Source organism: Symsagittifera roscoffensis, chromosome 1, assembly GCF_963678635.1.
Source record: "Symsagittifera roscoffensis chromosome 1, txSymRosc1.1, whole genome shotgun sequence".
NCBI classification, from domain to species: Eukaryota; Metazoa; Xenacoelomorpha; order Acoela; family Convolutidae; genus Symsagittifera; species Symsagittifera roscoffensis.
This window is the reverse complement of record NC_087062.1, coordinates 11,388,556-11,409,679: the sequence shown is the minus strand read 5'-3', so window position 1 is coordinate 11,409,679 and position 21,124 is coordinate 11,388,556. Positions and strand designations below refer to the sequence as shown.

Genomic DNA, 21,124 nt, shown 5'->3' with positions numbered 1-21,124 from the left:
ACAGCAGGTCGACATAAAAATGTTCATGTTATTTATGTCAAGCACAATTTATTTCAGCAAAGTAAGCAATCACGTACAATAGATTTGAATACAACTCACTTAATTTTGTTCAAATCACCACGAGACATTCAACAAATTGATTATTTAGGCAGACAGTTGAATAATGCAAAATTCCTCCGTCATGCGTATCAGTTAGCAACGAAAGAAGATTTCGGTCATCTGTTGATAGACTTGGATCCCAAAACTTCAGAATGTCTTCGTTATTCGTCAAACATAGTTCCACCATCACCAACCATTTTCTATTTGCCATCCTCAAAAGCAGTTATCACATCTCTCGAAAATGAAAGAGAAAGAATTATGTATATTGAAGCAAATGCTCAATAGTCGCCATTGTAGATCAATTTTGACAGGAGCTGATTCAAACTTTATTAGATGTCTTTGCGATTGTTTTGTAAATGTTTTTCTGGGACATGTTCCAGCTAACAAGAGTTTCATCGAGAGTAAGAAAATACCATTTGGAAAAATTGTTGACCCTAAGTTTAGTATCCGAGAAAAACGAAAAGTTTTGGCAAACAATATTTCACTGGTTAAATCAATCGGAGAATCGTGTTACATTTACCTGAAAAACTAGAACCTTAAGCATGTATGCTGAAGAATTCATCCTCATTCCTCGAAAAACATATGCTCCAGATGAAAAACTGCACCACAATCTCAAATCCTTCATAATCCATTAATTAACGACAAATCATCTCAACTCAATTACATACAACGATTTCGAGAACGAAATATCAGCCGTGACTCTCCACCACCATTAAACCCAACATCTCCTATTCCTTTATCCCCTAGTAATGTAGTACCAAATCTTCGAAAAAGAAATTTATCTGCACTTACTAATTTCAGTGGTGATGGTGATGATGAAACAGAAGAAAATATTGAATCATACAATTCTCAGCAGCAGACAAGTTCAAAGAGATTAGAAAAAAAGGATGAAAAAAGTTATGGAAAAACCGCTGAAGTGTTTCGAAAGGTTATGGAATCCATTCAAGAGCTATTGGAAGCTAGTAAATTGGAAAGGGCAAACATAGTGCTGAAGCAGTTGTTCAAAGTTGAATCCTTGACATTAGACGTTGACGGATATGTTCTTATTCAAGGAAAACCAACACTCGTTAAAATTGAATCCTTTTTGTACGATACACAGCAAAACACAAAAAAACTTGAGGGTGTTTTTTATCCTCAAATTTTGAAAGAACTGAATCTTGATCCTAGCTTAGTGTCTAACACTTATGCCAAACAGATTCTCCGCTCGCTTAAGAGCGAAGCAGCTAAGCCCTCAACTTCTTCCTCCTTCGTCTCCGACAACCCGACAACTGAGGACTCGAAGAGATCGAAACCCTCCTCTTCGAAGACTCGATCGACAACTTTCAAACCCAAAACCAAGCAATCCGACAAAAGAAAAACCCAGAAAAAAGAATTTTTCCCCAACACCAACGACGACGATGACGACGATGATAAAAACTATGAAAGCAGTAAAGAATCGTTTGCGACGACGTCAACAAAAGAATGGAAATCCTACTATCAGTGAAGAAAAGAAACTCAAATTACTCTACACGAAAGGTCCAGCTGCATTTGGTAGCGTTAAAAATTTAACAACTGCTAGTCAACTCTCACCAAAAAAAAATTTAAAAATTTTCTGAGATCTCAATCATCACATACAAAGTATGGATTGTTTCGTAAAACATATCCTCGGCTAAAAATGATTGTTAACGATATCAACGAAATTTGGTCTCTTGACTTGGCTTATGTTGATAAATTGGCTAAATATAACCGAGGGGTACGATATTTATTAGTTGCTGTCGATTGTCTCTCTCGCTACTTACGAGTGGAACCCCTGAAGACCAAATATGCTAAAGAAACAACCGAAGCTTTCAAAAAAATGATCAAAACAAAACAACCAAAAAAAGTTTGGGTTGACAAAGGCACCGAGTTTAAAGGAGAGTTCAAAAAGTTATGTACTAAACGAGAAATCATCAAATACAATACTCACAGTGAAAAAAAATCAGCGTTTGCCGAAAGAAACATTCGATCGCTGAAAAGTATTATCTACAAATACTTGGAGTTTGAATGGACTTACAGTTATATTGAAAAATTACAAAGTTTTGTTCAAACGATTAACTCACGCGTTAATAGAGTAACAAAATTGGCTCCAAACAAGGTCACAAGAAAACATGTACCTGCTTTAGTTTCATTAATTGCAAACAGTTCATCGAAGTTGGTACAGAAACCAAAATTTTATGTTGGTGACTATGTGCGAATAGCGAAGACTGACTTGCCTTTTAGAATAGGTTACAAGCAGATTTTTACAGACGAAGTTTTTGAAATAGTTGCCATTCCTACTGTAAACCCTCCAACATACAGTCTCATTGATGCGGAAAAAGAAGAAATCAGCGGAAAATTTTATGAAAAAGAACTTAGTTTAATTGGAAACAAAGCTGATTATAACGAAAATGGGCAGTGATGAGTTTACTGTACATTTGATTTCAACAGCATCAATGGATTATTTCCCAGACAACACTTTGGCCAGTTTTAGAAATTTTTGTAAAGAAGAAATAGCTTTAGACGGAGATTGGAGAGTTGCTCTCTCAGAAATAATTTTCCCCACAAAATTAAACAATGTTACTGATGAGGAATTTACGTACTTCAGAGCATCCGAAGTACTAGCCAGTAAATCCAACGCTGGCAATCGGAATACAATTTCCAGACCCTACTATGGCGAAAAAGTTTTTATCAAATCAGGAGAGTACACTTTTATAGAACAATTGATTAATGAGATAAAAACAAAACTCAAAGACAAAATTCATTTTGATGCGAGTCCTCAAAAAATCACGAATAGCATGAGCATTTGGATGAACGCAAATGAAGGAATCTCATTCCCAAGTCCCCAAATACCCAGTCTGTTAGGCTACAATGCAAAGCTTGATGAGAACGGTGAATATCACATTGGTTACAAAATGATACCCTCCTTCGATGCATCTTATGAGGGAAACGAACTGTACGAATCTCATTTCCCATATGACTTATCAAGTGGGACAAGTCTAATTTTTGTCTATATTGACATTATTCAATACCAAACTGTTGGTGATGCAAAGGCCCCATTGTTACGCGTCATTGATTCAAATAGACGCATCAAAAACGGTAGTGCCTGCAGCATTGAACCTAATCATCGAAAAAACTTCACTAATTTAGACTACAAAAAATTATTCACTTCATCTGTACAATCAATATCGGTACAGTTGCGCACAGAAACTGGAAGACTAGTGCCCTTTGCAGGAACTGGTAAAGTTGTGTTGACTCTAAAATTCAAGCGCTTTGATTGAAAACCAATGGAACAATATTATGCAAAGCAAGCTTCACTTCCTCATTTCTCTGGACACTACCGACAACGCGGCAGTGGATTTGGCGCTTTGGCTGCTGGTATTGGTCGTGTTGCTATACCGTTTGCACGACGGGTTATTCTACCGGCTGCGAAAAAACTGGGCAGAGAACTTTTGATGAGTGCAGCGCCAGAACTAATTGATGTCGCTATGAAAAAGAAGTCTCCTAAACAAGCATTGAAAAACACTGTCACAAAAACTGCAAGAAAACAACTCGGTGGTGGTAGACGACGTCGTCGAAAGACACCAATAAATGGATTACGAAGAAGAAGGTCAGTAGGGGCTCGAAAAAGAAAAACAACCATTCGAAGAAAAACCAGACCAGTGAGAAGTCGAGCAGATTTTTTCTCAAACATCAAAAATGATCGCTAATTTGTTACCCAATGAAGCTACCCATAGCTCTCTGGATTTGTTTGAAAAACAACCTCTTTTGATTACTTTTGAAAACGCTTTTGATCAAAAAATTGGACCTGTCTATTCACCCAATGGACCAATGCTTGAATTCGAAATCACCGGTGACCGTAATAATTTTGTTGACCTGCAAAAAATTTATTTGGAAATACGATGCAAAGTAACGCAATCAAATGGAGCTGATCTGCGATACGACAACACTGATCCTACTGTGTCTGATTCACCGTTCCTCGTAAACAACTCCCTGTACTCCCTTTTCTCTGACTGTACCCTCTCTGCTAATGGACTCAAAATCTCAAATGCCAATAGTAATTTTGCGCATAAAAGCTTTATTGGAACAGAATTTTCTAACAGCAAAGGAGCCAAGGATTCATGGCTTAAGTGTCAGGGATATCGTTTTGAAAACAATCCCGCTGCAATAGATGCAGCTGATTTCACATCTCAACGAGAACTGGTCCGTGAATCGAGGGAAATTTGGTTCTATGGACCCGCTGGAGTTGATTTTTTCACATGTGACAAGCATTTGTTGAGCGGTGTTACCCTCAGACTTTCCTACAGACGTTCTCATGAAGACTTTCTCATTATTTCTGAAGATGCTGCCAAGCATTACAAGCTGCAAATACTCGAAGTGAACCTATATGTTAGAAAAATGACTGTGACCGACCATGTGCTCTCTGCCATTGAATCAACTTTGCTCAAAACTCCTGCGAACTACCCATATCAAGAAGAAATTACAAAAACATTTCTTGCAACAGCTGGTCAGCGCAGCTGGCAACAGGAAGACATTTTTGCTCGTGAACCGGTGAGACAAATTATAATAGCATTGAACACAAATAATGCATTTCTAGGAACAAACCGAACGAATCCTTTTCATTATCAAAAGTTTGGATTGGAGCAAGTTACCTTGAGACGGAACGGTTTACCAATAGCAAGTACACCAATCAGTACACAAGATCATAAACGTCTCTTCTTCAACACACTATCAGCGCTAGGTTTGTTGCACTGCGGGCTGGGAATCACTCTGGATAACTACCAACAGCACTTTATTATGTGTTTTGATCTCACTAGCACACAGCAGGCAGCTCATGACTTCTTGCATCCAGAACTTACTAACTGCTCAGTTTCACTCGATCTTCAATTCTCAAACGCGTTGACAGCAAACCTTGAAATTTTTGTTTGGGGTATACGCTCATCCAATGTATTTATTACCTCCGACCGCAAAGTTACAAAGAACGTCCTTCCAATTTCGACCGTCTAAAAATGGATGAAATTCAGTTGCAGGATCTCATTCAGAACTGTAAACATCTGAAATATAAGTTTCTTGGAGTATTTGCAGCGGACAATTTTCCACCTCACATCCCAAACAATATCTTTATGATTGTGAACACTTCAAAATCAGATTCTCCGGGGACACATTGGATTGTAATTTGCAACAGAAGAAATGTTTTATATTTTGCTGATCCTCTCGGTCTTCCTCTTTGGCAGTACACCAATCTGTATAAACGATTGAACGAGAATTTTCATCAGGTGACTGAATTGATGACAAACTTTCCCATGCAAGACTCAAATTCTACCATGTGCGGTTCTTTTTGCATTTATATTGCACATTTGATTTATGATAAAAACTTTAATGGTGATGCTTCTGATTTTGCTTACATAAATGATCATGTTTTGAAACGTTTCCTAACTCACATGCTTACCCATTAACTAACAATTTAATATGGCTGTTTTGTACACTTTTCAATTTCATTTTAAACACTACATTTTTTAGTAATTGACATTTTTACCAAATTTTTAACTGAAAGTAATCCGAGAAGTTAGATTACTATAGAAAAAATACAAAATCGATCTATGGGGGGGATATCACCATACCAGCTACTGTTGCCTCCTTTCAGTACAATTTCCGGACGGGTTTCGAAACGCCGCCTTTCGGCTGAGAGTCGAGCGCCATGCGTTTTCCTCTACTCGGACCCCAAGAAATTTTGTTCCACTTCAATTTTATAGTAACAAGTTAGGTACAAGTTTTGATAATATTTCTGGGCACTTTTGGCTTTCATCAGTGTTCTCGTTTTTCAAGATCTTAACCCACTACAACTTATTAGCTCTTTCAACCTTTCTATAAAATCAAAGCTTTTGTCATAGATTTCAGACGTTTATTTTTCAGTCTTCTGTAGACACGGAAAATGGAAATGTCGAAATTTTCAAGCCAATTTCATTATTTTAGAGTTTTCAGTGTTGCAAAATTTTTCCTTATTTTTTAGCTTCATTTGGCTTAAAGAAACTTTTCATTCTTATTTCGGTCAAATTGATCATTAGCTTTTACCTAAATAGAGGTGGCGGCCGCCGCAATTGAAGAATTTTCCTTTCTTTGAGATTCAGCAATAAAACATGCATTTTTGAAGGAAATCGTTCACCGCAGCCAACAGTTAAGCTACGCTGCCAAAATCTGGTGCTTTCCTATTACATATAATAGGTATATAACGTCCTTTTACATGTAAACAAGCCAATACCCCCAAACTTTAGAAGGGAAAATATGCACCGACCAAAACTTAATTCCATTCCCGTTTCCACAACGTTCAGTGGGAATACTCAATAATTTACCGAAGTTTTACATAGGGATCATTAAGTATAAAAATTATACATTGGGATCATTAGGTATAAAAATTATACATAGGGATCATTAGGTATAAATATTTTACATAGGGATCATTAGGTATAAATATTTTACATAGGGATCATTAGGAATAAATATTTTACATAGGGATCATTAGGTATAAATATTTTACATAGGGATCATTAGGTATAAATATTTACATAGGGATCATTAGGTATAATCTATACCCAATGATCCCTGTAGGGATCACCCCCCCCCCCCCCCCCCCGATCCCAGTGTCGTATATCTATACTACTAATATTCCTGGAATAATACTAATTTTTTGTCTTATTTTTGTATTATGAGCCTGTACGATCGCTTCAGTTGTTTTATCAAAAAGTTTAAACCATACTTTTTGAGATAGGGAGATTTCTTGGAATTTCAAATACTGACTGAACGAGCTTTGATATGATTTATCATTCGACTCCTTGCGAAGATTATTTGTTGTACTTGGTTTTGCGTGGAAAATAAAAGAAGTATAAAAACTAAAACTTAACCGAAAACAAAGTTCCTCCCCACTTTCAGTGGTTCGAAAAAACTCTTCAGCAATTTGAAAAACAAAAAATTATACAATTTATAACATAGCCAACTGACAGTTGGAAAAGAAGAATGAACGCAAGGAAACAGAAAAAAAACGACTTATTTTTGAAAAACTTCAACTTTCGAAATTTCTTGAAAAAGTATATACCCTTAAAACTTTTGAATTTCACGTACAATTTATGATTGGTGCTTTTTGATACACTTATTCCAATAATGTTTATATTTTGCTGTGAATTTTGATGATTAAGTTCGTTTTTCGAAATTAGAGGTCGATGACATTTTCCAAAAAATTTTATTTCTGCTGTTCGAAACTGAAGTTGCTTTCCTTTTAACAAACGACATGAAGTGAAGCTCAGATGCAACTGAAAGTAATACCGCGAAAAATTAAAATTGAGCGTTTTTAATCTCTTTCATGAAAAAAAAACAAAAAAAAGTCACCAAGACCTATGAAAGATTACTCGAAACGTTCATTACTCTTAAAAACTCTGACTATAAGAAAAACCAAAACAGCATGAAAAAAAATCCAATCCGTAGACGAAAAAAAAAGGAAAATGACAAAATTTACGACCCTAGCAAAATATAAATAACAAAGCAAATATCGGAAAAATCTCATGAGATTTTTGCATCCTATTATTCGAAACAAAATTCAATTCAAATTGAACAAGAATACCTGGTTGCTGTGCACGTAGCACCGAATGTTCCGACATATTCTTAAAAAACTACTATAGTTTGTTTCAAATTATAGTAGTTTTTTTCTGCGTGGTGTGATAAAAGGGTCTGAAACAAAAACTAGAGCCTGAGCATATTCGACAGTCATACTAAAATAAGAAAAATGGAAAACATTTAAAAAAAAACTACTAAATTACAAAAATATCAAAAACAATTTCAAAAATTTATTCAACTTTTTTTTTGCAGTTTTTTTGAATTTTTGACGTTTTTGTTTCCAAAAAGGTGCCAAAATAATCAAAAAAACTACTTTCAGAAAAATTAAATTTTTACGGCTTAAATTAAGCTTTTGTAAGCTTTTAAGCTATTATAATTGACGATTGTAAGCTTTTAAGCTATTATAATTGACGACTGTAAGCCTGCTCGCTCACTCGAAAAAAAAAAGACTTCATTTAATCAATTACAAAAATCCATGCAACAAAGAGCAACAAAATAACAACATCAATTTTGAGACAATTCAAAACATCTGAGATTTTGAAAAAATCGTTTGCTTCCTGATTATTGATGCGCGTAAAGGCTTTGAATTGTCTGCACAGTTTTATAACTTAACAAAAAAAGTTCAAATCAACACAACCGTTTGAGACTTCTCCGAAAACTTCGAGGATAATTTATTCAAAACAGTTTGAGCCTCGTGTTGTTCCAATGGAGTCGTGAGCCAATTAGCACTCTTTTCGTTCTCAGGAGAAGCGATCTGAGAAACGAGTGAACCATTCCTTCGTTCACGCTGCAGAAATATTTCATCGACTACTTCCGCCACCAAATCTGTGCTGAGGAACAAAATGGCCTCCATTGCATGCGGATGAATTTTGGAGGGCGTGTCTTTTCCTTTGTTAGCGTCTTGCTCCTTCAGTCTACATATCATAACACAACAATCGCAACCTCTCTGGTGTAAAAATACGAAATGGATAACAGTTTATTAAATATATATATATATATATATATATATATATATATATATATATATATATTTATTCTTCAAGTTCAAGTTATTAAGGTTCCAATTTGTAAGAAATTGTTTCCAATGATTGCAATGGTTAGTGTTTTGTTAGTTTAAACAGAAAAATTTGTGAAAGTTTATAATATCGAAAGCTAAAAAAAATCATGCTTGCATGGCAAAAATGTTATCTTCATAAATAAGAGCCTTCTGGTTTTTAAAAAATATGACATCTCTGAACAAAACGAATTTGACCCATGATTAAAAAGGAAGCTCAACTCGAGCAGCATGTGTCAAAGATTCCTCGAAATTCCCTGTTTACTGCAGAGCAAAGAATCATTTTGGTAGGGTGAAGTTTAGAACGTACCGTTTCTCGGAGAAAATCTTCACTTTGCTTCTGAACTGAGCGTGCACTGGGACTTTGGACTGGTTCCACTGGACATACTGAGCTGCACTCATACAGCTACTAAGACGCTCCTCTCGCTGCAGTCTCATGTTCAGCAATAGATTACAATAGACGCTCCCACCAGTTATTTAGTGACAATCATAGATTTTGTGTGATGGCAAAAGAAAGTCAGAAACTTTTATTTTATCACTCCGAAAATTGTTACGTTATTCAAAAATTAAGAAACTATTCGTTGCATGCTATTAAAACATTTCTGCAATCGGAGTGAACGCCATTATATGACATGGTTTTCGGCGTATGTATTTTTCGACAAGCGAACCTCTGAAGTCTGACTTGTTTTACTGTTTTAACTGATGGCAGGATGCTTCTATTGTAACATAGCGTCTACCTAATCTTCTTGACGGCGTCTAATTGCGTGGAGAAACATGCGGCTCTTATGTTCTGTGGGATTTGAAAAGTGTCTAGGAACCTCTTAATGCAGTTCACCCGGTTCGAGTTGTTGCTTTGGTTGCCTAAACAGAGAAAATCTCTCAAGAATTAATTTAAAACCCTGCTAAACACTATGCGGTTCTTATTCGCATGGTATCATTACACTTGATAACTATCTATTCTGACTCGCTAAGAAACAATCACTAAGTAGAAAAATTTGGAGACTTTTTCGATACTGTAGCATTTTTACCGGAGCTGGCTGGAGATGCGAACCCCGAGGTCTCGGCCGGGTTTCCCAGATCTGATGCATCACCAACTGAGAAGTTGGAGGGAACTTTCAGCTTGGCCTGCTTGTCTTTGAAAATGAGGTGTTTCACTATCCTTGGGAATTTGAGCTCATCTTTCACTAGCAAGAATAGAATGTCTTCCAGTTCCAGATTCTTGCCTTCCAGTTTCAGAGATGTATTATTTATTTTTCTAACAAGTGGAATGTGAACTTAGGCAATAGAATAATTAAGTATTTCAATTCATCTAGTTTTCAAGTGCACTATTTCTTAATTTTAGGCGAGCTGCAGTTTCTGTTTAAGACGCTGGAAAGTGATCGATCACACAACTAGTTCAATGCACACGACTTCTCTATATTTAAAACTATTAATTTCTGGCAATTTAACATAACTGGGGGGTTTCTAAATAAGTCATAACACATCGCTGCCTTTTCTGATGTCGCAAAAGTGTCCACACTTGGATATGACGTGGACGAGTTGTATCTTCACTAGGTGTGCAACTATGAGCACAGTGTCGTAGTCTGCCACACTCACTCCGGAGTTTGACTTCAGCAAAGCCTCCACTTCGGGTCCGAATTTGATGTCTGCACTTGGGTTGGACTCACTCATGATGCTTTTAGCAGAGAGAATCAGGTTTTACCTGAAAGTCAAGATGATTGCCGAACTTTGCGTCAATCACGGTTAATAACTTGTTGGGGTAACTTACCAATATCTTTCACCTAGTCCAAGTAACATGAAACACCAAGTCTGAGAAACAAAAAATTGTGTTCATGAAGACTAATTTAAATAGCTACAATGTTTTGGTTATTCAAAGAATACCCGTTTGTAACCCTAGGTGAAAATCCGAAGTTCAAATCAATAACTGATAAATTGGTCTCATTTCATTCATTTAACATTTGATTTATTTTTACAACCGAGCTCTTCAGGGGCGGATTTGGGGGGGGGGGGGGGGGGGGGGTTAGCTTTCTTTCAGGGATTCGACCCCCTGCCGACTCAAAGGGTCCCCCTTTGGTGCTTTTTAAGAAATCCATTTTTGGCCAACCGACCCTTAAATTTTTCTTAAGGCGCCAATATATACTAATTTTGACGGAGGAACGCGCGCCGAAAAAACGCGATTTTTTTGTTAAAATTTTCCAAAAAGTGCCTAAAAACGCCTTTTTTGGAATATTTTTCAAAATTTTGCCTGCAGCGCAGAAAATTTGGCCAAAACAGGGACTAAACCGGGCTTAGGGAGAGCTCGAAAAATCATTTCGGTCGAGGTAACAAAAAAGGTCGACAAAATTTTCGAAAATTTTGTCGAGATAAACCGGTTTCGATTTTTAGTCTAATTTCAAGCAAAAAACGAGAGAGAGAGGGAGAGAAAGAATCAGCGAGCGAGCAAGCAGACTTATAGTTGGCTCATAAGAATAGGCTTGTACACAGCGATACAAAAAAGGAAGCCGCTAAATCAAAAAAACATTAGGAAATGTCGAGAAAACTAAATCTATGAATATGAATAAAGCTAATTTTGGAACAAAAAAATGCCATGACACTTATAAATCGACACTAGCATCGGAAGAAAACTTACCAAGCGCTAACAAAGCCAGAATGACCTTCGCAGAAAACGTTTAAGCCGAAAAAAAATCAACTGGACTTATAACAAGCTATAAGGTCCCCCTGACCCTCAAAACACACCCCCCCCCCACACACACACATACACACACACACACACACACACACATTCATTCGCTTATCAAATGAATTAATATGAGGCCGCTAAGCTGATATAATATAGGCCGCGAAATCAATTGAGCCAAAAAAAAGAAAGTAACACAAGCTGAAAAACAATTTCAAAAAATGAAAAATTATTAATTCCCCCTTCACCCTCAAAAAACACACACACACACACAAACATTTTTCGCTCGTCAGATGCAATATGAGGCCACTAGGTCAAAATAACATAGGAAGAAAACTATCAATCCCAAAAATAGAAATTTTAACCGAGTTGGTAAATTAACGAATTACAGAAGTTTCAACACAGAGGCGAAGCTGAGTTTCGCACCAATTGCAATACAAAACAATAAAGCCCCTAAGTCGGAAAAAATAACAAAAATGTCAAAAAAAACTAGATCTATCAAAATGAATAGGGCTAGTTTTGTTTGAAAAAAACGCCAAGACAATAGAATGAGAAATTGGTATTGGAAAAAACTACCAAGCGGTAACAAAGCCGAAAAACACCTTAGCAGAAACACTTTAAGCCTGAAAAAAGCAAACAGACTTAAGAATTGCAAAAAATTGATAAAGCCCGTTTGCCCTCAAAACATCAAAACACACACACATATTTAACTTTATTTGCTCATCATATGAAACAAAATGAGGTCACTAAGCCGATATGATCTAGGCCGAAGCCTATTCAGCAAAAGACGATTTTTTTTGAAAAATCCATTGAGCCCAACACACACTCAAAACACACACACACACACACATACAAACATTTTTCGCTCGTCGAAAGACGCGATATCTAGAATGTAAGCCGACTTAATTTAAGCCGAAACCTATCAAGCGGAAAAAGGAAAAGAAACCAAACAAAAATTTTGTCATGAAAATCTATAATTTATATTAAAATTTTTGTAGCATTTTGTGCAAACTAGAAAGGAGCATAGAAAATACATTTCCACTAAAACAACTAATAATTAGGAATCTAAGCCGAAATAATTTGGGCACAACAAAATTTTAAAGCGATAATAAACAAAAAAACATACGAAATCAATTTAAGTAAGGGTACAAGCAGCAGGAAAAAAAACAAAACACTTAAGGCAACTGCAGTGTACCTTGCGTACAACAAAAAAATCAATTCTACGATGTGGCACCTAAGCCGACAAAACATAAGCAGGCAAGTAATAGGCCTTCATTTTTTTTAAACGGAAGAATATTAAAAAATCCATTAAAAAAATAGGTCCTATTAGATGCAAACCTAGGGCCTTTACGGTCCCAGGCGTTTTCGTTACCTCCCGACCAAGTGCTCCGCAGACGCAAAACCAGTTCTAATTTTGACCATTCTGTGAACAAAGTTATTTAAACAAAAACAGTATAGTACCCGATTGCAATACCCTTGCTTATCGCAAGGGCAATTACAAGTTAAGCCGCGAAAAATTAGTTTAGCTCATGTTAAGTTTTTTTTCGAAGTTTCTTTTAGCGCCGTCAGCAACAAAATATTTGAGCAAAAAACATAAATAAATTGAGAGAATTTTTTAAAAATTTTTCTTTTCAATGTTCGAAGAAAACTGTTGTCCGTCCAATATACCTAATTTGGTACTAATATCGATTACACCTAAGCTTTTTCCTTTCGTTCAGGTCCTCCTATCGCACCACAAAAAAATCATTTTTCAAAAAAAAAACTTTTGAAATATTTCTACTATTGTGGTCGGAGATTTCTGTAATACTTGGCTCAATTATGTCTCCAAAAAATTGCGATTATGGCGCAACCGCTGTTCAATACAGATCAATATCAAAAGATCAGGATGTATCTTGTTGATTCACTAATTAGGTAATTCAAAGTCTAGCTGGAGCTTCACGATTTATTCTCGACAGAGAAAGTCTAATGAGATTTCTGAAACAAAAAATATTTTAGTGGGCAAGTGTGAAATTTTTAAGAACAGTTTTGTGGAATTGCAAAACTCAAATAATCAAGATACAATGTCGCATCAAATTGCAATTAAAACATTATAGCTAATTTCAAGTTGACTGTTAGTTTGTTTATATTTGCATTTCGTCTGTTATTCTCCGGGCTAATCCGTCATCTAAAGTATACAACTATCACTTCTATATCGTCCCTGTTATTTCTCGTCTCCTCTGGGGCAATTTTAATCATATCGTTCAATTGGCCGAACAAAGGCAATGTTTTACTATTCATGCATTGTCCGACTGCGTGACACATTAGCCGAGTGGCTCCATTGGCCGATAATCTGTGCACTGTTTGGTGGTGCTGCTCTTCAACTGTTGAGCCGAATTGGGGTTTGGGGTCATTCGCTGAGTCCAGATGTTGACCTATGACCTCGACTGCCACCTGGGAAGTAACGAAGTCCCATAGACCGTCTGTACCCACAATCAGGAATTTGTCTCTTTTAGGGTCTATCTGTCTTCTAGTTATTTCCGGCGAGGCACTAGAACACAAATTAGTTCACAGCTCACTATCGCAAACCCTCAACAAAGTGACGGTTTTCCGTATTCGGATCCCAGCTCCTTTTAGAACGTGTCGATGCTTTAATTTACAAAGAAGATTGCAATATTCAAAATGTGGATTAAATTTTTTATTGCAAGCTCACTTCATAGAGGTACGATTGACTATTATAAAACGAGTTGTTTTTAGCAAAAGATGAATCAACAAAATTGTGCAAAATAGAATTTGTGCTCAAGATGGTGATCGGTGACAAGATTTTCGACGATATGTTTAAAAATTATATTTAAAACCAGGGGCGGATCTAGGATTTTCTCGAGGGGGGGGGGGCGGATTTTCAAAAAAGCTTCGAAAATTTTGTCGACCTTTTTTTTAGGTCGACCAAATTGATTTTTTGAGCCCTCCCAAAGCACTGCTTTGCCTCTATTTTGGCCAAATTGTCTGCGCCGCAGGCAAAATTTTGAAAAAAAAACAGGCCAAAAAAGGCGTTTTTAGGCACTTATTGGAAAATTTTGACAAAAAAAAAATCGCGTTTTTTTTTGGCGCGCGCTCCCCCTCAAAGTTAGTATATTGGCGCCAAAGGCGCCTTTAGAAAAATTTTAGGGTCGGTCGGCCAAAAATGGATTTCTGAAAAAGTATCAAAGGCCCCATACCCCCCCCCCCCCCCCTTAAATCCGCCCCTGTTTAAAACCATTTTTTAAAATTCGGGTATCTTTGCAAACGAAGCATCAATAGACAAGCGTCATTAAAGGTCTTCTCGTAGGCACGTCAGATTAAAAATGCAATGTCACTTATTCATTATAGATTTTTAAATTCTAATTGCAATCCAATTTAGCTTATACCGCCCTCATAAATCGCCACTTCTGAAATAATAATAAAACATAGCCAACAGACAGTTGGAAAAGTGTAAAAGAACAAGGAAACCGAAAGAATATTGACTGAACGTTTTGAAACATTTTCAAATTTCGAAGAAAAAATATATCACACTGAAGCTCTTCGAATTTCAAATACTGTTTCTGACCGGCACCTTTTTCGTTAAACTATCTCAATTAGAGAATACTGGTTCAATAGGTGTTTTTTTATTCCACTGGAAATTTTAAAAAATAAATAGTGACCTTTTCACTTTTGCTATTTGATAGTGGATTTAGCCGTCATTTAACAAAGGAAATGAAGTGAAATTGAAATAAATCATAAATCAAATCGGAAAAACTAACTTTCAGCGTGCACAAAATATTTTAAGAATTTTTCCTGAAAAAATTTGACAAGACCTATATAAGTAAAATCACTCCGTTCTTTTACACTTAAAAACACAGATGTGTCTGCTGACCTTAAGTATGGCGGCGTGATGCTCTTAGCGAGGAAGTTTCTGACATCGAACACTTGCTTAAGTTTGTTCAGCTTACTCCCGTCTAGTTTGAACAGCATGTCTCCGAATGCTCGGAGGGGCAGCAGGGAACCGAACAGTCTTCCGCCCTGTATTATGGTCGGATGTTCCGACTCAGGATGGGCGTCAAATATCCTGGAACAAATTTAATTGTGTAGTTCAGTTCAAGCCCGTCTACTACAAAGAAGACAAACACGACTAGCCGATCGATGTGCAGGTAGCACAGAGTGTTCTGACTACAGATATCATTAAAAAGAAATCGAATAAAAATTCAGTTTTATTTTCAAATTGTATAAGTCTGCAGCCGGTAGACCAGCAAAATATAATAAATACAATTTCCAATAAAAAGTGATTTTTGTGCAATAACTCATCGTAAAAATTAACAAGATTATCTTTGAGTAGCAAAAAATTGAGAAGTTTTCTCGAACCTGAGAACCTTTGTTTGAAATTTCTTTTCAGAATCTGTATCCCGAATAGAATTATATTAACAAGATAACTCGCATGACATGCCCTCTTCGCGCGTTCTATGAGTAAGTGAAAATCTACTAGAAAAAAGTAACCCACGCACGCTATCCCATAATTCCTTCCTACTCTACGAGACTCGAACAAAGTTTCCAGCGGGGAAAAAGTCTAATATTTGATTTCATTACCTTTCCTACTTGATTTCATTACCCTTCCTAAGGGTAAGATTCGCATGGGGAAAGATTCAAAAAATTATTATTATTTTTTTCTGAATGGCAAGGCAAATATCTTTCGCATCTACTTCTACATTATTCAGACCAAGAAGCATGGCTCAATGTTTTCGCCGCTCAAGCTATGCGCTAATAAAAATGAGAAATATCGCGTAATTCATTATCCCAATTTAGCAATTTTCAAACTCCCCATCTATTCAAAAGAAAAAAGATCTCAGAAAAATATAGAGGTCAAAAAGTAGCCCCATAAAGGCAAAAAAAGCAAACATATACAATTAAAAGTTGACTTTGAAAAAACCTGGCGTTCGGTAGTAAAAAAAAAGTTGTCTATAAGTGAAATAACACTATGATCTCGTGTATAAACATAACTTCAGTGAACTAGTACCTCTGTATCTCAGTAGAGTTTTCTGCGTTGTGTTCGTTGGTGAGTGGGATTGCATGCCAAGAGTGTCCGTCTTCGGACAGCTGGCCTAACACTGCTTTGCAGTCCCCACTGTTCGCACACACTACTTCTTCATCATCCACCGCCACAGTCAACACACACGCGCCACTCAAAGCACTCTCGATCACTGAAACAGTAGTTGGGAGTATTTTATCGAGCAAGTAAAAGTGCACCAGACGAATAGGGCGACAGACAGCACAATAGAATATCGGACTTGAAAAAAAACATCAACAAATAGATGAAGATCATTTTAATACACAGATGCGAAGCGGAGCATCGCAACACTTGCGATACAACTAAAACATTGCAAAACAAGATAGTGAATAGAAAAAGAGACGGAAAGAAACTTTTTTGAAATCGAGTTCTGAAATCGTGGTTTTTTGATTGTTATCTTGTTTGGAACAAGTAGCTTTTTTCGGTTCATTCGATGAATTAAAAGTGCATCAACTGTGTTAACTCATTATTATTCGAATGTCAAAGCACATGCTATCAAAAAGCTGTAAAGGTGCCACAAAAGTGGCACCAATATGTGCTTCTTAGATTTAAAAAAAGAAGGTTCTTAATAATACACTAAGCTGACGCTAGTGTATAAACAGTCTTAGCTTCGAGAAAAGATTACCAGCGATAAAGATTTCTAGAAAAAAGAGTAATAAACGCAAGAAAAAATCTTTCAAAAAAAACAATGGCCTTAAAGCTCTTTGATTTTCTAGAACAATGATCGACAATTTTTTGCATAAACTTGACCCAATTTTAGAAAACTTGATCAATAAATAAAGTTTTTGGAAACTCGAATTCGATCACGCTTCTCGTGGCCTTTACAATTTTGCTGTTCGATAGAGGAGTTTTTCTTTCTTTTAATAATGGAAATGAACTGAGCTTAAAAAGAAATGACAAGTCAAACTGCGAAAAACTAAAATTAAGTGTGAACAAATTATAAGACTTTTTCTTTAAAACTAAACAAAAAAATCACCATGACTCTTATTAAAAAAATTCACTACCTTCATTACTCTTAATTAACTGTTAAACACGAAAAATTGAACTCATCTCATTCCTGCTGAACAAAAACTAGGATAGAAAACGACTAACCTTGATGATATGCAATTTCTGGATTGAAAAAATAATTACTTTTAGTAAAACCAAAAGGTTCCAAAGATGGTGTTTTCTTATTAAAGGAAACCTTATTTCAGCTCTCAATTTCATATTTTCTCAAAAATCCATTTGCTATTCTTTTAAGGCATCCATCGTATGTTTTCTGAAATCCCATATTAATATTTTAAGTGGAAACACTCGCCGAAAAAGCGTTATTTGGTGTCAAAACTCAGCAAAATTGCTTCTAATGGCCATAGACTTATCCCGAAAAAATTCCCACAAGGTCCACATACCTTGGTTTACCCAAAATTGTTCAATTCAAGCTTATTTTGGACTCACCATCTACATCGTATCTGTTCATGGATGAAGATATCACACCCATCGCATCTTCAATCAAGTGGTGGTCTAGGGCCTCAAAGGCAGAAGAAAAAATCCTCTCGTCCAATCCCCCATCATCACTGGTTGCACTCGAGGGTTTATTTTCACTCGATGAAGTGACCCAACTACGTAAAGACTGCCGATGTCTGTCTCTGATAAGGCTGGATTCTTGATAATCCCCAGGAAGGTCCCAACGCGTGCCTATGCAAAAAAATAATACTTCAAATTACAAATCTAAGAATCTACAAATCTGAAACTGGAATCAAATGGCTTGATTGTGATATCGTTGTTGTTTTTGGCGCCTCATAAAATAGTATCGACAAAACTAGGTTCATCTATAGCGCGTTTCCATGAATGGAGATGAGCGGAAGAAACTGAAGTGCAACTCTTCCTTGAATTACCAATCATTTTTCAATACAGGATAAACAGCTCAGCTGGATTTGAAAAAATTTAACTACCTTTTCAAAAACACAACTCTCATTAAGTTCGACAACGGTCTATGAGATCTCATCAGAGACGCAACGCAACACCTTGAGCATAATTTTGAATTCTACAAAGGTCGTCTATATGATTTGACTAGAGCTGCAATAGCCACAACCTACGATGTGATTCCCAGTCGCCATTGGCCTCATTGCTGCACTGGGCGAGAGTAGAGGCTGAGAGGTAGTCTAGCAGTCTGCCACTGACAGCCTGGGCACACTTGTGTCCCGCGTGACCGTCCACTACCCCGAAACACACTCTTCCCTCCTTCTGGATTATTCCACCTCCCCCACTAGTAGTGCGAGAGTGGGAGGGTATGGTACCGAGGAATCGTCTGTCTTCTGTGGGACTAAAACCAAATCAATTTTCTAATTGCCCTTGAAATTTTCGAAGCTTTTTTGTTAACTCCAACTGAGTACCTGATCCTGAAACTGCAAATCTCCAAAACTTCAGTCATGTAGTGCCAAAATGAGCTTCGAAAAGTCAACAAACAAAACATACTGAAAATCCTCATTATTTTTCATTGAAATAGATTTTTCTTCAATATTCACTTGACTTCTACAATTGTCTTTTCTTGGTTAAACAATGTTTTGGCGAAAACAGCATCAATACGGATTTGATTCAATTCGCAAATTATAAATTTGATCAAACCTGTTAGATGGCAAGTGATTTGATTCGAAGCGGGAAATGTTGCTTCTGTTAAGATCAATCGCCACTTCGTGAGTCGTGTACACTTTGTGAAGGTATTTGCACTCTGAGTAAATGCGAGAGGAGAGGTTGCGACTCCAAGTCAATCTTCCATCTCTATGACAGACCAAAAGACATCGAGTATGCCTTGATAGTCCCATCTTAAAGAAGCTGACTACCAATGAGACTGACAACGGAACCCGTTAGGTTTGAGAAGCGAAAATAGAGTCTGCTAGAGCTTCTCATATTCAATAGTTCCGCAAACACCAAAGATGCTAAACATTCCGACCCTGCAATTGAAATGATTTAGTAAGCTTTGCTCAGATTTTCTTCTTACAAATGGGATTGTTTTTGGAGCCTTCCGTTTCGTTTTGTAGACTCGATTCTGAATACTTTTTTCAGTGCAAAACAGTGCAAAACAACATCATTATGCTGAATTTTTTCAAAAAAAAAAATCAGTTTGATAGAAATTGAATTGCTTGTTTCGAATTTGAACTAACAACTGGTAAAAATATAAATATATGCGTTCAAAGTTAGCAGAAAACAATATATGTTTTCTAATTTAAATACACATCATTGAAGCCTACACTCAGAAGACATGTATGCAGATCAAATCAAGTAAGGCTAGAACCAAATCACTCCAACCAACATTACCAATAACGAAATTAACAAGTATGATTGGTTGGGTCCCTGGAAAAGCAATGCGTCGTACCATTTTCATAAAAACACGATAATTACACAGCTGCTACTGAAAACTTTAAGGCCCAAAAATTTGTCTTCCCGGACCCATCAAAACTTTAGGTACCCAACTATTATACTTGTACCAAGTTGGATATATGAGAAATTTTGTGAATGAGAATTGAACACCAAATGACAATAAAGTAGTTAAATTAAAGAACTCTGTACTTGAATCTAGACAGCTTCAGATATGTCGGAATTTCGTTCAAAGCTTGAAACTTTGCAATTCAAGCAGCTGAAAGGGAGAAAAAAAACAGTTGCCGTTTTTCGTCTGTCAAACTGCATCTGAGTTGGTCAAATGCGCAACTTTTTCCGATTCAATTTAGTTTCGACCGAAAAGGAGATTTAGTATTACAAAAGTGGGATTGCTACGGACTGAAATCCTACAAACCGAAAAACAGATAATCTTTTGCCCCTCTCAAGCTGATTTTTACATGAAATTTTACCATGCTTTTGAACGCCATGTTTAACGCAACTTTCATCCAACATTCGCGCGGAAAGTACATATCGATGAAGAGCAAAACTAATAATATAACGGTAAGCTAGCATCAGATAAAATGATCTACGTGTTTTTTACGCCTAAACCTGTTATTTTGCCGTGTTATAATCATACCCTAAATGTAAAATCGTATTTACAATAAGGATTCCGTATCTAATTGCTTTACCGTTTTTACACAGTTAATAAGATGCAAATGAACAATAGCTGATAATTATTTGAAACTTTATATGTGCAAAAACAAAATCAAGTTTTTCTATATCAGTTTGTTAAAACACTTATCATTCAATCAATACTTTTAAAACTCTTTTAGAACACCAAAAACCATTCTACACTGGCTTTCTTAACGCAAATGTTCAAAAATCAAATATGAGAGACGGTGTAAATGAGCTTTATAATTTTTGCTTTTAAAATTGTTATTAAAAAAGGCCAAAACGATTATATACTTGAAAATCAAATTATATCTAAGTTTTAAAAAATTCGCTTATTAGCCGCGAGGACATTACTTCTGGATTACAAAAACAATGTTATCAAATTAAGAAAAAGCATCAAAAAACCAATTTTCATTTTGAATTTGAATGTTTATTCGACTTCGCATCTAGTTTATAAAAAAGACAACGAGCTTTTGACGCTCATTCCAGGTCTAATTTGAACAACTTGATGACATCAAACAAAAAAATTGTAATTCACTTCAAAAAGCTCTTTTGGAAAGCCGATTTTTTCAGTTATGTTGTAACATTCAAGATAGATATCTCTGATTGTGCAAAG

The 21,124-nt window shown here is 36.3% G+C and overlaps 2 protein-coding genes across 2 annotated transcripts; both read right to left on the bottom strand.

Annotated features, from left to right (window-relative positions):
• Window positions 1-8,274: 8,274 nt before the first annotated feature.
• LOC134854514 (uncharacterized) lies at window positions 8,275-10,465 on the bottom strand. Its single transcript, XM_063870809.1, has 5 exons — window positions 10,243-10,465; window positions 9,781-9,975; window positions 9,490-9,613; window positions 9,063-9,185; window positions 8,275-8,612 (listed from the first exon to the last, which is right to left on the bottom strand). Exons 1-5 carry the CDS (start codon window positions 10,421-10,423, stop codon window positions 8,321-8,323), a joined length of 915 nt encoding a protein of 304 aa, XP_063726879.1. The 5' UTR covers window positions 10,424-10,465; the 3' UTR covers window positions 8,275-8,320.
• A 2,964-nt stretch (window positions 10,466-13,429) lies between these two features.
• LOC134857262 (pyruvate dehydrogenase [acetyl-transferring]-phosphatase 2, mitochondrial-like) lies at window positions 13,430-20,552 on the bottom strand. Its single transcript, XM_063873645.1, has 6 exons — window positions 19,087-20,552; window positions 18,558-18,784; window positions 17,917-18,156; window positions 16,432-16,615; window positions 15,298-15,489; window positions 13,430-13,956 (listed from the first exon to the last, which is right to left on the bottom strand). Exons 1-6 carry the CDS (start codon window positions 19,281-19,283, stop codon window positions 13,590-13,592), a joined length of 1,407 nt encoding a protein of 468 aa, XP_063729715.1. The 5' UTR covers window positions 19,284-20,552; the 3' UTR covers window positions 13,430-13,589.
• Between the last annotated feature and the right edge of the window lie 572 nt (window positions 20,553-21,124).